At 43.3% G+C, this 16,576-nt stretch overlaps 1 protein-coding gene across 1 annotated transcript in view; it reads right to left on the bottom strand.

The window, feature by feature from the left end:
• The window catches only part of LOC119847707 (GON-4-like protein), a 46,274-nt gene that overhangs the window by 12,327 nt on the left and 17,371 nt on the right, over positions 1 to 16,576 (bottom strand). The window contains 10 exon segments of the mRNA XM_043501764.1: positions 2,987 to 3,248; positions 3,825 to 5,558; positions 6,379 to 6,495; positions 7,098 to 7,248; positions 7,918 to 8,062; positions 8,891 to 9,062; positions 10,060 to 10,146; positions 12,733 to 12,931; positions 15,622 to 15,725; positions 16,460 to 16,500. Coding sequence (XP_043357699.1) covers positions 2,987 to 3,248; positions 3,825 to 5,558; positions 6,379 to 6,495; positions 7,098 to 7,248; positions 7,918 to 8,062; positions 8,891 to 9,062; positions 10,060 to 10,146; positions 12,733 to 12,931; positions 15,622 to 15,725; positions 16,460 to 16,500 — 3,012 coding nt within the window.

Below are 16,576 nucleotides of genomic sequence, written 5' to 3'. Positions count from 1 at the left end.
TGAACAGAATACATCTGATCTGTGTTACTAATGTGCCTCACATTCTCATATTTTGGAGAGTTAGGGCACAGCAGAACTAGTATCACAAGGGATGAAGAGTAGGAAAGATGTTTTAGTGGTGAGGGCACTAGCCTACGATTTAGGAGACAGATTCAGTTTCCTGTGTGATCTTGGACAAGTCACTTAACCTCTCTGTGGCTCATTCCCCATCCGTAAAAAGGGAATAAGAACACTTCCATACTTTACAGGAGTGTCATGAGAATAACTACATTAAAGATTGTGAAGCACTTTGAGATCCTCTGATGAAAAGCTCTATATAAAATCTAGGTATTATTATTATTATTCATGAGGGTCTAGGTCTCTGCCTCTTCCTGGGCCTGCTTCACAATCTGGGAAGGCACAGTCTGCTTTTGGAAAACAAATTAAAAAACAAAAAAGCCAGAAGATCACAGATCTGCTGGATTTAGGATTATTTTCAGCATCACTAGCTCTATCTTCCTCCCCATTCCTAAACCCTGTGTTTCTGAGTCCTGCTTACTGACTTCACTTACATGGGGATTTTTTTTAGTCTTGTTAGCAGGTTCTGCTGTGTTGCTAACATATCTGGATTCTATTCTCAATCACACAGAACAAGCAGCTTCATTCTGACTGCAGAATCTTTATCATCAGTGATGTCTGATGAAGAAAGAATCCCAATGGCTTTCCAGTCCTCAGGCTGAGCCACCAGAAAACTCATCTTGTGACCTGTACATTCAAACAATCTGACACATAAAGGCCAGAAAGACTGTGGATAAAAGTAGGATAAAAGGTGTAGCTAGCTTGATTTTGGCACCTCTTTACTCCTTCCCCTGGGTTGGCCTAGGGTTAGCTGCCCAGCTGTTACATTTGATCCCACTATGGAGCAGCAAGAAAGAACACATTTGGATAAAAACAAACCCTGGCTAATGTGCTGCTCTCTGAAAAGTGCACCTGGCTTTAGTAAAGTATTTAATTAGCCTGAAGATTATACTGATCTCAGCCCAAGAAGCCTTGGAATGAGATTCCTTCTGAGGACATGCTCAATTGAGACGTAATGAGATTGACTTGATGTGCAACTGAATGTCGTAAGAAGAGCATAAAATGGGTTTTAACAACACTATTGAGCTGCTTGTGAATGATTTTGTAACTACTCACCTGAGCGTGCGCGTGTGCGTGCATGTGCGTGCGCGCTCTCTCTCTCGATGCAAATGCATCCGATGAAGTGAGCTGTAGCTCACCAAAGCTTATGCTCAAATAAATTTGTTAGTCTCTAAGGTGCCATAAGTACTCCTTTTCCTTTTTGCGAATACAGACTAACACGGCTGTTACTCTGAAACCAGATATAGATATAGTGACAAATTTCTTCCTCTGCCTTGGTGGGTCCTGTGCTTATTGGCAGCTTTTCTCGCCTCAGAGGTTCACAGCAGCCCTCAGTTTGGCCACTTTCGTGGCTCAAATCTGCCGTTCACTCAGTTAGCCTCAACACTGGCCAGCATAGGGAAAGGAAGAACAACAATCCCTGCAGTCTCTGCTGATCCACCTAGTGGATTGGGGAACAGGCCAGAGACCTTCCCCTCTGGTGGAACCCACAGTCCAGTTCAACTCCTCCGGTATCAAGTACGGAGTTGGGGGGATGGAGGAAACCCAGGCCAGCCCCCTACTCCGGGTTCCAGCCCAGGGCCCTGTGGACTGCAGCTGTCTACAGTGGCTCCTGTAACAGCTGTGACAGCTACAACTCCCTGGGCTACTTCCCCATGGCCTCCTCCCAACACCTTCTTTATTCTCACCACAGGACCTCCCTCCTGATGTCTGATAATGCTTGTACTTCTCAGTCTTCCAGTAGTACGCCTTCTCACTCTCAGCTTCTTGCGCCTCTTGCTCCCAGCACCTCACATGCACCACAAACTGAAGTGAACTCCTTTTTAAACCCAGGTGCCCTGATTAGCCTGCCTTAATTGATTCTAGCAGCTTCTTGATTAGCTGCAGGTGTTCTAATCAGCCTGTCTGCCTTAATTGTTTCCAGAAAGTTCCTGATTGTTCTGGAAACTTCCGTGTTACCTTACCCAGGGAAAAGGGATCTACTTAACCTGGGGCTAATATATCTGCCTTCTATCATTCTCTTGTAGCCATCTGGCCCAACCCTGTCACAACACACACACACACCCTCTGACGGTTCCAATCACCACAGACTTTCCATCTCCTGAACCCCAGATGGAGATGATTGTCAAAGAAGAGAAAAAAAGCCTAAGAATGGGGAACAGATGCCACAAGTTATTCCTCCCTTTCTTTCTACCAATGGCAGCCACAACATCTGAGGAACAAAGAAACAGCTTTGGACTGAGGGAAGGATGCTGTCTGAAAGAAATTCAGCCAGTAAAACTGTTGAAGCATGTGGTGAGAGACTTTTGCTTCAAATTCATTTAGCTTGTTAAGATGGGTGTTAGCTACATTTTACTTTTATTTTCTTATAGCCAATTCTGACTTTTTATGCCTCATTACTTGTAATACTACAGAAAAATAGTTATTTTAAGTTAATAAACTTGTTTATTGTTTTATCTAAACCAGTGTCCTTGGACTGAAGTATCTGGGAAACTCCATTTAAGATAAGAGGATTTCTGCGTATCATTTTCTATTAATAAAATGACAGACTTTATATGAGCTTGTGTTGTGTAGTAAAGGGCTGTGCAGTACAAGACGCACATTTCTGGGGGAAAGTCTGACTAGGCATTTTCTTGGTGTTGCTCCACAACTGTGTAACTCAAGAGTGGCTGGCCATAGCACTCATACAGTATAGCTAGGAGTAATTTATATGCTGGAGGCTGTGTAAGAACAGATCAGGAGTGGTTGCTCTCACAGTGAAGTAGTGTAAAAGACACCTCAGGTTGGAGAATTGAGGAGACACAGCTATTCAACAGTCCAGATTGTACAGAGTAATGTCACACCTACATATAGAGGACAATTAACTCACCTGGTGGTATTCTGTTGGTTTCCACCTCTGGGGCAACCTTTGTAAAAGTGAAGGCAGATTTGGGTTCCTCTGTTGCATCTTCAGCTATCTCATCTGTCATTTCATCTTCTTTTTGCAAACTCTCCATTCCTTCTCCTTCTCCCTCCTCCTCCTCTTCCTCTTCCGGCTCCGAGTTCTCTTCCTGGGAATTCTCTTCCTCAGAATCTCCCTCCTGGCTCAGACGCCTCTCCGTTGCAAGCCAAGTCAGTTTTTCCATTGTCTCCTTTAGATCAAAACACCCAAAAACCTCTAGCCCTTGTATGCAATTCAACTACTACCTCTTAACTGTAATCCTAACTATTAACCCCAGGTATCAATTTAGTTCTTGCCAACTAAATGATTAACATATTTAACAGTGACAGGTGATACCATCTAATCCAAGAACTGAAGCTGCCAGTCTCCACATGGCTGCTAAAATCAAAGTAATCTGACATTCATTTATAAGTGTGAAACTGTGCATTTATTTCTTTGATAGGATTTTGTCTATTTTTTATGCTTGTTTGAATTACTTTATCCTGAGGAACTCTCATTAAAAATAATTTCTGCAAGGTGCGCAGAACAAACAAGAAGCAAGCTCAGCTGAGGAAGCCCTTACAACTCCAGAAGAATTGAAACCTGGCCATTTGCAATTTACGCTCCTAACCTAGTCTGTAAGCTCCTCAGGACAGGAGTTGGTCCTTTAATTTGTAATGTGCCATGCACACTCTTGGCGCCATATAAATTCACAACGAGATGGTTCTTACAAAGTGTGGCTTTATCTCATTTGCAGAATTCATTATCTAGGCTACTATGTTTTTACCTGAAGTTCTGGCACAGAAAGCACAGACTCTTCTGATGCTGATGACATTTCTTCTTCATCCTCCTCATCTTGAGTAAAATCATCAAAATCCTCCTCCTCTTCCTCTTCTTGTCCATCCTTCTCTCCCACTGCTTCAGGGCCAGCTGGTGTCCCTACAGACTGACCATCCACACTACATGAGTCCTCTGGTTTCCCCAATGGACTACTAAATTCTGCATCAACATCTGTTGAGTGAGAGACATTCTTGGAAGACTCATTGCTCATCTCCATTCCAGCTGTATCAATGTCTTCCAACTGCTGCTCATCCTGGGCGGGTGCCTCCACATCTCGTCCTTTCTCCTGATGGGATGTGCTCTCTTTTTTAATTTCCTTCTGTTCACTCAGATGCTCAGATGTGACCTCCATGTCCAGCTCTTGCCCTAGATCCAGTATGAACTCCTCCTTTATTTCAGCATTCAAGTTTTTCTTCTCCTGTGTTGGGTTTGTTTCTTCAAGGGCATCACTGGGATCTTCAGGTTCAGTTTTCACTGTTTCTCCTAAATCCTCCAAATGAGGTAAGAGGTCCATGGCCAATGGCTCCAAGGCCTTCTTCTCCACTGTCTCCACAACTATCCAACTATAGCACTCACTCTCTTTAACCTTCTCCTGGCTGTCATTGTCTGGAGTAGCAGGACCTGTACTATGTTCCTTCTTGGGGGAGATGGCAGAACATGAAGAGTAAAGCTCTTGGGGTTCCACTTTAGGCTCAGCTATAGGGTAAGAATTTTCATCATTTACAGCAAGACAGGAAGTGACTGGATTCAATTGCTCGTCTTCAGCAGTTGATGTTGCAGGAAGACCTACAGAGTTAGGAGAGGCTATCAAGGGAGGAATGGAAGAGGACACTAGAGGCTGATTTAATGGGCATGGGAAGGTAGTGGGATTTACCAACAAAGTTGTAATTGGAATAGCCTGAGTGCCCCTGCCAACTGTTGTGTTTATGGGCTGAATCATATTGCAGCCATTGCCAATACTAACCACTTTCACTGTAGCAGCAGGTACTGTAAAGATGACAGGGGCTGGATGGATCAAAGGGGCAGCCTTTATCAAAGGGGTGGATTTTGTTCCCTTTTTCTTTTGGTATCCCTTGCGGACACAAGGCTTGCGGATTTTTGATGCAGTCAACGTTGGCAGCATTTTTGTCTGAAAAGTCACAGGTGTTGAGGATACTAGTGCTGGTGGTACAGCAGTTGGAAGAGAAGTTCTGGAATCAGATTGTAAAGTAGAGAGCACGCTTTGAAATTCAAAGCGATCGCCATTTCCTACTGCTGACGGGATGTTCAAATGCTGCATTCCTGGCATAGTCTGCATAATTGTAGCTGGCTGGATTAACCGGGGAATTTGAACCACAACTTTGCTAGGAGGAGCTTCTGATTGGGGTAACTTTACAGCAGCTTTCTGAATATTAATAGTGTTGGCACTCGGCTGCAGACAAGGACTCGGTCGGATGAGTAGGGGCTTCAGGGCTGCAGACCCCTGCCTCCTCCAAGCTCTCCTGGAGAAACGGTTGGCAAGGGGCTTCAGTGTCAGCACTATTCCTTTGGGCATGAGCAGAGGGTATTTTTCATCACATTGTGATTCCAAAGTTTCTTTTTCTGTCCTCAAAAGAGCAGATTCTGCACCGGGTGAACCTGCTGCCTCCCCAGCATCTTCTGCTAATTGCTTCAGCTCCCTTTGAATGGAGGACAAACTTGCCTGCAGGAGACAAGAACTTTAGTTATTTAAGTCCCCTGACCCTTACCACCTTCAGGCAACACAGAAAACATTATTCCAGAGCAGGAGGCAGTGACTTATTTTGATTTACTTTATGAATAAGTATATTTTATTTACTGCCCACTGTTCACTAGTTTTACTTGAAAGTCTCCAATAAGGTTGATTTTTTGTTTGTAAACGCTGACAGAATGTGACGATCTGGAAGGAGCAATGTGATCACAAAGTTCATGACCCTGATGTGTCTCTTCCAAACTGGTTTGTAAAGACTCTCTTAGCAAGTGTCAAGTGTCATCAATTCCCCAATAGGATGGTCATGTGATAAAACCCTGAACTGGGTCTTGGGGGATCTGGGTCCAATTCTTGGCTCTGCTACATACTTCCAGTGTGACCTTGGCAAGTCAGTTAATTTCTTAGTGCTTTGGTTCATCCCTTACACACAAGGGGTTGTGAGGAAAAAATAATGGTTGAGAGGCATTTAGGTACTACAAGCATAAGGGCCCCGTAACAGGAGAGAACAACATTCAAATCCCAGATTTGCACTTTATTCCCAGGGCAACAGGCCCAAAATGAGAACGTCTGTCTCTCATTAAGACTGTTTGATGTAGCGAGGAAGATAACTGCTGCCTGTAAGGTGGTGGCCAGCCTGCCCTGACATATAAACCACAACCAGCAGAACCAGCGTCACAAAGCCAATATTCTAACCAGCTGAATTAAACAGGTCAAGCCAACAGCACTAAAAGGTTAATCAGCTCTAGGGATCAGATGGTGGAAGCATGATGCTTCTAAACAGCAGGCACTATACCTTCAGCCAGAATGGCAAATGCTGTTCTTCCCTCTCCACAGGGGGTTTGCACTCAGAAGGCTGGATCTCCTCACAACACTTGAACAAAATGGGCAACTGCTTTGTTCTTTTATAATACTGAGGAGAGAGGGGTGGGGAGGGGGGAAAGAGACCAAGGTCAGCAATCACCATCCTTGATTAGTCTAACTGCCAGTGATCAGAAACTTCTCTGGACAATACACGTTGGGAGTTCAAGTGATCCAGAATTACTCCTACACTGATGGAGTGTTGCTCAAATGTGTAAATATTAAGAAATGGAAAGGAGGGCTGAACAAAATCTTATGTCCTTTTTGATTCGTTTCTCTGGACAGATCATTGATATAGCACATGTGCGCGCTCACTCTCTACTTCTGTACCGTATGCAAGTCTACTGGTAGGAAGCTCATTATTTCAGAATTATGTGAATTACAGTCGTATCAGGGTTCTCTGTAGTAGGTGTTGTGTTCTTAAAAGACAAGGCAGCAATCAGAGCAGTTGTAAAAGATAAGTACAGAGGGTAGGGTCTCTGAAGAAGTCTTTCATGCTTAGTGGAAATGAGGTGTCATGGTCTATGAAGAAATGACAGTGCAGACCGAATGTAAACTCTTTGGGGAAGGAACTGTGTCTTCCATTACGTATGGGCAGCACCTCACACACATGTAAAATACAAATACATACAAACTATAGAGTGTCTCACTTACTCTGATGATATTGTCAGGGGCACGGTTCATATTGAGGTTCTTGATTCGCACTGTCAGCTGGTGCGCAGTCTTTGCTGGCAGGAGATACTTGCTGATCAAAGGTTTAGGAAACTCTGTCCCTTCAAAGTGTTTCAGACCCAAAGCTAATAAACTGAAAGGAAAAATAATTCTGCCAGACAACGATTCAAACCAAAGAAACTGTAAAAGCTCTCAGCTTGTCCTTCACATCTATTAACATCCCTGGAGCTTCTCAATCTGGTCATCCACAGCAACATGGAGAAGACAAAGTATGGAAATAAAACAGCTCAATCAACTGCTGAATGCTCAACATGGTTTAATCTAATGAAACAAATTGTTAATGACTCCAACACAGAACTTGGCTGGAGATACATTAATAAATCAAGTATGTTGGTTCAGGAAAATCTCAACACACTCAGATTTGTCCCTCTGATCACTTTGGAAGTCAGTACATCCGATGAAGTGAGCTGTAGCTCACGAAAGCTTATGCTCTAATAAATTTGTTAGTCTCTAAGGTGCCACAAGTACTCCTTTTCTTTTTGCGAATACAGACTAACACGGCTGCTACTCTGAAACCAGTACACATACTGGCATGGAAAATCCACAAAAGACTAAATCTGTCTGGCCTACTGAACTAATAGCAATTTTTCTACGGCTGGGAACAAAGGGCCAAAGTTGCCATCTGATGGTGCTATTCCAAAATGTCCAGACGTCCCATCAGTTGGCTACAGCACTCTACTTTTTCGCCCAGGGAAAGATGCCCCATTTGCATTTCTTTTACACACTAACATTGAACACCTACTTGTCCTCTGCCTTTGTGAAGATAATCTTGTTCTGTGGGGCTTTTGCCTTCAGGGAGCAAATTGGTAACAGCTCTGGATACATAAAGACTTTTCTCGTTGCCAGAATCCATGCCACTTGCTTTGGAAGACAGGGGAATTCATTTGCTGTGAAAAGAATCCACAGATCAGCACAAGTTGATGAACCTCACAAGTGTAGATGCTCAAATTCTGAAACTCACCATTACTTTATTGGAAAAGCTATGGTCTCTAACTTCTGCTGTGAAAGCAGTACAGGCTGGGGTAATTTTTTCCACACAAACCTTTGGACTTTGGTTTAGAACAAAAGAAACTAAAACTAAGAATTTATTCTGGCCCAGCAAAAGTTACTTTTCTTTTTGATTTTCCCACAGAATTATGTACACAATATGTGCTCTGTAGAAGGATGGAGCAGATCCATTTGTCTCTAATCAGTGAATGGCTCCATTTGACTCTAACCTGCCTATCATTTGGCTAAGAGAAAATCGTGACAAAAATTTCCAAAACAAACCATTCAGAATGCTTTTTAATTTTACAATTTCACAGTTCAAGTCCCTAGTCTTGTTAGTAGAACCATCTCAACCAAAAGAAAATGTCTGATGTATCATTCAAACCACTGGAACAAATTTTTCCAATCTATTGTTGTTTTCCTGATGGATTTCCAAAGCTTGAAACATCTGCAAACATATCATGCATTCCAGACTACCAAGCTAAGCAAATCTTGTACAAATCCCTATGATGTGAGCTTACTGTGTCACATTTTCATGGCTTAAGTAACAAAAGATAGCCGATAATACTGAGGTCATTGCTTACAGATATGTTAAAAACAATGCTGCAAAATAATTGTAAATTCCATTTCAAATCATAGCAAAAAATCTGGAATCCATCTCATTTGAGGGGAGGGCATCACCAAAAAGGCTATTACTACCCTACAAACCTGCCCCTTCAGCTACATACCACTCTTCTTTACAGTTTTGCGAGGGCTCCAATCATCTTTAACCTGGGCACGAAAGTCTTCAATGAGCTGCAACGCTCCCTTCAAGTTACATGGTTGGAACACTGTTTGAAACTTGGGATGGAACTGCTGACGAAGGAGCATGGAACTGTGAGCAAAGTTACTCAGCTCAGCCTGAGGAGTCAAATACAGAGGAGATAAAGGGATTTGCTTTCAATGTAAATAAGTACTTATGTATCTAGAAGAAGTCATTCAGAAAGCAAACTTGCCAGATAGGAGGCAGAAAAAGTTTCAGTTATTGTCAACCCTGCTTCTGAGAGATACCAAGCCATGGGACACAATTGATTACATTTATTCTGCTCTGAGCCTATAAAGCCCCAGCTCTGCTGTGAGTTATTAGTCCCCCATTCCCATGCAGAACCATTAACGATCAGAGCATTCACAGAAATTGTTCTAAGAATGACCTTTTCAAGCTTTGTTTTTAATCCTTCAAAAAAAAAAAAAATACAAAAAGCATGCCAACACAGACCTCTGTGTTATTGCCATTACACACAGTTACAAACTCATTCAGCAAGCAATTGATCAAGCATTAGTATGTAGAGGATAGTATCATTTTAAACAAATGTTAAGGAAATATTTCTCAGCTGAAAGAAGTCAGATTTTGTTTTTTTAAGCTTTGCAGGGCATTCCCACTAGCCACCCACCCTCAATGGAATTTTTTGTACTTCCCTTAGCAAATGCCCACATAGGCTTCAGACAAGTATAGCATAGGCATTAGCTGAACAAGCTTCTCTTACCCAAGGCTTGATTTCCAACCTGCAGCAGTCCTGCTAATCCCACCCTAGTCCTCTCTAGAGCAAGGGCTGTCTGTAGTGTCAGACTGGATGGAGGTTTAAAATTAACCAGAAACCAAAACTAATTTTTACCTAAACTAGCCCAATGTTAATGCCCTAGCCCACTGCACTAACTAGGCTCTCCTCCTATGACAGCAAACTGTCTCTCACACAGTGCTGAACCATTTAGCAACGTAAAGGCAGCTGCAGCTACACAACAATGCCCCTCCTTCATTGCTCATTTTTGAAAATATAGACCAAGTCATCTTAATTAAAGACAATGGCAACCTTTATTTTTGTGACAGAATTATTGTATTTCTGACTAGCTAGATCCTTACCAGAAACATCCTCGTGGTGCTGGCCTCTGAACTCAGACTAGGGTTGGAGCTGGTGAGAAGGTGTATTTGAGTCAGGAGCTGGACATGCTGGAAGAACAGGTCAGGCAGATGAAGCTTTACCAATACACCAAGACACTATAATATCCAAAAATACTGGAAAATATTCTAAAGCACCAAGAGGCAGAGCAGGTTATATTTCCTGGCTCTCAAAATGAGTATTGGCTACAGACATATTTCAGCTAACAAACAGCTTGAAAGAATTTTTAGAGCTGATATCTTAAGCAATTACCTTAAAAATACACAAGCACATATCAGTGACAACTACAGTTCAGAGACATTTCCACAGTAAGTGAAACCGGAAGTTAGAGACTTGATGCAGGAATCACTTAGGGAAATACTGTAGTTTGCATTTGCAGGAAATTATCCTAGATGATCACAATCCCATCTGGCCCTAAATATTTATAAATCATTTAAACTAAAACTACATGGTGGTTGAGAATATAAATGCACAAAAGTCAGGAAATTCAAAATTAGGGTTCCTAGAGCAATGTGCATGGGAACTCCTAGGAATTTTGCAGACAATATTTTGAAATTCTGCAAAATTCTGCATATTGTATTTGTCAAAATAACACAATATAATCATACCATTTTCAATTTTTTTAGTAATTTATTTCAAAATACCTGTCAGCAAGCATGTCTGTGACAATACAGACAACAAAAAAGAAAGATCAAGAAAATGTTTTTTGACAAACAGATTCCTTACTAGGCATATTGGCACATCTATATGGCTCCACCGAGCGAGAGGGACAGAGTCTCACATGCACGCCCAGCTCTACCCCCGATCCAGGAATGGGGCAAGGAGGCTCAGCCCAGCAGGATCCAGGTGTGGGGTGAGAGGGTTCAGGTGAAGGTGTTTGGGGCTCAACAGAGGGGAATGGGACTCAGTATGCGGGTCATGGGGCTTGGTGGGGTGTGGTCCAGTCCAGGTGCAGCTGGTTGGGGCTCAGTGGGGTGGGGCTTTGAGTGGGGGGGATGATCTGGATGCAAGGAGTGGTGCAGACAGGAGGGGCAGCTCACTGTATAGTGATCCCTTCCCCTGCAGCTGGGAAGTGGTGGGAGCAGGAAGTGGGGCTGGGTGTGAAGCTTCCTGCAGTCAGGAACAGCCCACGCAGGGGAAGAGGAAGCCCTGTTCTCTCCCCAGCCCAGCCAGGACTAGCAGCTGCAGCCCAGCATCTGGTAGGAGCCACCAACTGGGGCACTCCCAGCTTCGCTTCCACACACACCGCCATACAAAGAGAGACAGACAGCCCAGCCCCAGCCCCAACCCCAGAGAGTGTGATTTACATCTCCCTGGCTGCTCCCAACACCCAAACCAGACATATGCCTCCCCCCTTGTGTGAAGTAGTTTTTCTGCAAAGAAAGCATAAAATCTGCAGCCGAGATTAATTCTGCACTTGTGCAATTGCACAAAATTCCCCCAAGAGTAAATGGGGCTATAACACACACTTTTAGTGCTCTGCATTACAGCTTCATATACCTATGCAAATATCCCAACACTATAGAAATTCTTCATAAACACATTTACATGAGACCAACTGGAGTTCCAGATCTTAGATTACTGCTGAAAAATTAAAATGGTCACATACCATGCATGTGAAACCCATGCTTATACAGCATGGCTCTCTCAAACCTGTGTGCTTCCACCAATAGAAGGGGATAGTCTGCTACTGAGTTTCAAAATATATCTGAGCATATTCTGCTTGTGCTGGGGGGTGCTCAACCCCCCTCTTCTCCTGGCACTGCCCCGCCTCCACCCCTGCCTCCGCCCCCATTCCAAACCCTTCCCCAAATACCCGCCCAGGCCCCGTCTCTTCCCCTGAGCGCACCATGTTCCCGCTTCTCCCCTCTCCCTCCCGGAGCTTGCTATGCTGGGAGGTAGGCAGAGGAGCAGGGACGCGGCACACTTAGGGGAGGTGGTGGTGAGGTGGGGCGGGGAGGGGAGCTTGGCTGCTGGTGAGTGCAGAGCACCCACTAATTTTTCCCTGTGGGTGCTCCAGCCCCGGAGCACCCAGAGAGTTGGCGCCTAAGTATCTACTTCATCAAGAGGATCTTATGCTGATGACCCCATGCAGGGGTGCTGAGTCTCAAGGGAATGGTATGCAATTTTCAAGCAGAAAATGTGTCTCCCAGTCTGACAGCGAACCACAAAAAAAACTGTGTTGACTATGGTCTTTCAACCAGTTGTGCACCCACTTTATAGTGAATGATTTCAGCCAAAAGGATAATAATTTTCAGAAAGCTAGAAGGCTATAAAAATAGGGGTTTAGAATTAAATCATTGCTTCAACATAGTCAGAGCTGTAGCAGTCATGCTCTAATCTCACATCTAGTTAAGGAAGATGGAATTCACCTCTTAGCAACCACTTGCCTTGGATGATTTTAATTCATTCCAGAAAGTGGTAGCAGATTGTAGTGCACAGATCTGCTTCACTAATGTGGTACCAGATACCAGGGTACAAAATGTGTACCTTATTTCAATAGGCAACTGGCTTGAGTGCTTCCTGTAGCACTGATGGTGCCACCATACTATGCAGAGGCCTTTGTCCTGCAGTGGACAATGAAGATGTGATAAAATGGTGTAGTATTTATGTTTGATAATTAGTACATCTCTTACCTGCTGCATTTGCTGATGCAGCCTCTTTCTCTGCCCCATGTCCAAAACTAGGGTCTGAAGTGGCTTCTCAATTTGAGATTTTGACCTCTCCATCTCCTGTGGCTGCTTGGTCGAAGATTTCTTTATTCTCAGCTGTTCAAGCTGTTCCTTCACCGTCCGGTGCTGTTCATTCAGTAGGTTGGCCAGAGGCTCTTCAAATCTGTTTCAGATCAAGCAGACAGTATTATGCCAAGTCCATATCTTACAGAGCTCTTAATGACCTTGTGTATCAAGTAGATTTTACTTAGTTTCTGGAAAGCACAATTAAATATTAAAATTACATTTCTATAGCAACTTTCATCTCATAGTACCCTAAGTATTTTATAAGCCTGGTATTTACAAAAATCCCTTCGCCTACCCCAGCAATGCTGCCTCTGCTGGAGTGGGACATAGCATTTATTCATTCAACAGTCCAAAGCAAAAGTTAATTTCTTGTCCTAAACTGTTAAGGCAAATCCCGTGTCCCGTTAAAGCTACAAGAATTTAGAGAATCAGAATAGAATTACCTAAGGTAAAGTTTGGCTACCACACCAGGATTAATAATCCGGTTCTTGGAGCAAAGTGTCATGGAATCTTTAATGACCACAAGCAGTCAGGGCTTTAGTTTTACATCTGAATGCAGCATCTTCAGAAGCACCGTGCCACTCTAACACCATGTTGGGGTACTGGTAAGTTACAGACTCAGATAAAAGCATTCCCTACTGAATCACCTGTATCATTTCCTGCATTTTTCTTGAAAGTAACTTACTCAAGTACTCAGATACCACTGTAATGGTCATCGTATAAGAACCTAGATAAGACATAGCTAAAAAGAGATCATTCAAGAACTAGACCAGACACAACCCAACCTCATTTAGCTTGTGGGATTAAACAAAATCACAGCCCGAAGTATTATGGCTGCTGGCTATTACCATCATCAGTTCCAATGAGATCACTTGCAGCTCTCCAATGCTGTGGACACACTGTAAATATTAATGATGTGCCCCTGAGTTCTACTCAGCAAGCTATTTCATTAAACGTTTGTTTCTGCTGCAGCAGAGTAGTGTAAATATTCCTGTCATTGCAAACAGCTTTACGTGTCAGCCTGCTTATGACAGAGCTCTATAGATAGCCCAATCAACACTCTCCCACCTCTGACCCAATTAGGATCAGCTCCACTTCCACAACAGACCCAGCATGTGTGCTCAAAGCTAGTCACAATCACGTCCCCTCTAAGACATTCACATTACAAGATACTAAAAGAAGGAACCAATGGAACAAATAGGTGAAATTTTCCCACAAAATTACCTCCTAAAGAAGTCCAGGAACCACACTATGTACAGATAATACCAGGAAAGACGACACCAATTAGGAGGAGGACTTACCCCACCAACATTAAATGGACACAACTAAAGTGTGTATGGAGGGATACAGACAAAGGAAGTGAGCATGAAATACCCTTCAGGCTAAGATTGTAGCTGGTCAAAGATTTCCGCACTCCCCTCCAGTACCGCTCATCTGGAGAGAATGGTGCAGACGCCCAGCAGTCATTTTAGCTCCCTTCCCAAACAGATACAGCTTAGTCTTGAGCTGAGCTGCCCCATAGACAAGGAGACTCTATTCAAACTGCAGTTCACATTCAGCCCCCCAGTTACTGTTACTGTTTCAATAGTAAGCCACTATTTCTCAAAATAAATATTAACTAAGAACAAGAGAAGGATCATGACATCTGAAGCCGAGCAGCTCCAAGTCATCGGCTAAAATTTAGCCCATGCTAGTAGTTATCAAAAAGGTGACATATGTTGCCCACAGCTGACAGTTGCTTCAGTCCCGTGCCCCTACACAGCTCTGCCAGTCCAACTCTTTCCTGACTAGCCGCATCCATCTGTTCAAGAAGTGATGTGCACTGGGAGATTTGCTAGGCAATGGCCAGTACAGTAGAACCTCAGAGTTACGAACTGACTGGTCAACCACACACCTCATTTAGAGCCAGAAGTAAACAATCAGGCAGCAGCAGAGACAAAAAAAAAAAAAAAAAAAAGAAAAAAAAAAGAAAGAATATAGTACAGTACTGCGTTAAATGTAAACTACTAAAAAACTGAAGGGAAAGTTCAAAAAATGATTTGATAAGGTAAGGAAACTGTTTCTGTGCTGAGTATCAGAGGGATAGCATGTTAGTCTGTATCCACAAAAACAATGAATCGTCTCCGGACTCCTCATTGTTTCTGCACTTGTTTCATTTAAATTAAGATGGTTAAAAGCAGTATTTTTCTTCTACATAGTAAAGTTTCAATGCTGTAAAGTCAATGTTCAATTGTAAAGTTCTGAAAGAACAGCCATAACGTTTTGTTCAGAGTTACGAACATTTCGGAGTTACGAACAACCTCCATTCCTGAGGGTTCATAACGCTGAGGTTCTACTGTACGTGAACAGCCCAGCTCCTCAACAGTGCCTTCATATTATCAAGAAAGCTGGAGGCAGTAAGTGAGCTCCTCCAGAGGAAGTTAAAAAAAGCTATCAGCCTTTAGCTGTGTTGCTAGAATACAATCCAGGCCCTCAATGACCCCTCTTTTCTGAGGTCCACTGCCTTTCCTCCAATAAAAGCCACTATTATACTCTCCTTCAGGGCACTGCCTCCTTCTTCCTGGCCCCCTCACTGAGGAGCACTGCCTGTATTGGCTCCCACCACCATGTCTACAAATTGCAGCAAATACACAGCTGTATCAGGGAATCATAGAGCAAAAAGGCCATGGACCCCATCGCCATCTGGATGGTATGTGTATGGCTTCCATCTTCTTTCTATTACATCTTATTTGACAGCTGGTTGCCCAGGCACACTCTGCAGCTTTTATTGAGACCAGACAGTCATACCTAAGCGCCTGTGGTGTGTTAAAATTCGGCCGTGACTCTGCAACAGTGTCCTCATCCTCGGGGCCTTCATCCTCCATGTTGGAGAAACCCATCTCATCCTGGAACTGATAGGAAATAAAGCTCAGCAGTTGTCAGGTATATGAGGCTCAGGGAATTACTTTTCGTAACGAGGGGTTTTTGTCTCAGTATAAAATTAATCACAGTAGACCTATACTGATGCCATCAGCAGCAGACACACTCAGCCCCCTTGGGTCTTCACTTTGGTAAATGCTTTAGCTTCCTCACAGTTGCACATATATGACAGGTCCCCTAAACGGGAGTTTATGCTGAGACATCCAGTAAAGTCCCCTCTCTTTGGCTTATGATAGCATCTTCAGAAACCCTCTCTCAGTTCCTGGATAGAAAGACTCCCATATATTGTTAAAAGTCTGACTTAGACCTGGTGTACACTACCGAATTAGGTCAACCTAAGAACGTTTACATCAACCTAATTCTGCAGGCGTCTACTCTAAAATGTAGCTCCCAACAATGTAACTCACCCACTACACTGACTTAACTCCACCTACGCGAAAGGTGTCGCGCTTAGGTTGATGTAGTTAGGTCCATGCTGCATCAGTGTAGACACTGCATTGCTTACATCAACTGTTGCTGCCTTTCAGAAGCCGTCCCACAATGCCCACACTGACAGTTAAATTGGTGTAAGCATTCCTAGTGAGGACACATACCACTGACACAAGGAGTGCAGTTTGGACATGCAAAAACTATTTAATTACTGTGGTAGTTGTATGTCGATATAACTAAGGTAGACTTTAATTATATAGTATAGACTTGCCCTTACGGTCTCAAACAGCTCCTCCATCAGTTCATTTACTTCTTTCTCTGTAAAAGACAAGATAGGGTGAGTGAAGAAACAGTGATCCAGTAAGAAAAATTTCAGCAATTTGCAGGATTTCCT

This window comes from Dermochelys coriacea, chromosome 24 (genome assembly GCF_009764565.3).
Source record: "Dermochelys coriacea isolate rDerCor1 chromosome 24, rDerCor1.pri.v4, whole genome shotgun sequence".
Classification (NCBI taxonomy): Eukaryota; Metazoa; Chordata; order Testudines; family Dermochelyidae; genus Dermochelys; species Dermochelys coriacea.
The sequence above is the reverse complement of the archived record's forward strand: the minus strand, read 5'-3'. Positions and strand labels throughout refer to the sequence as shown.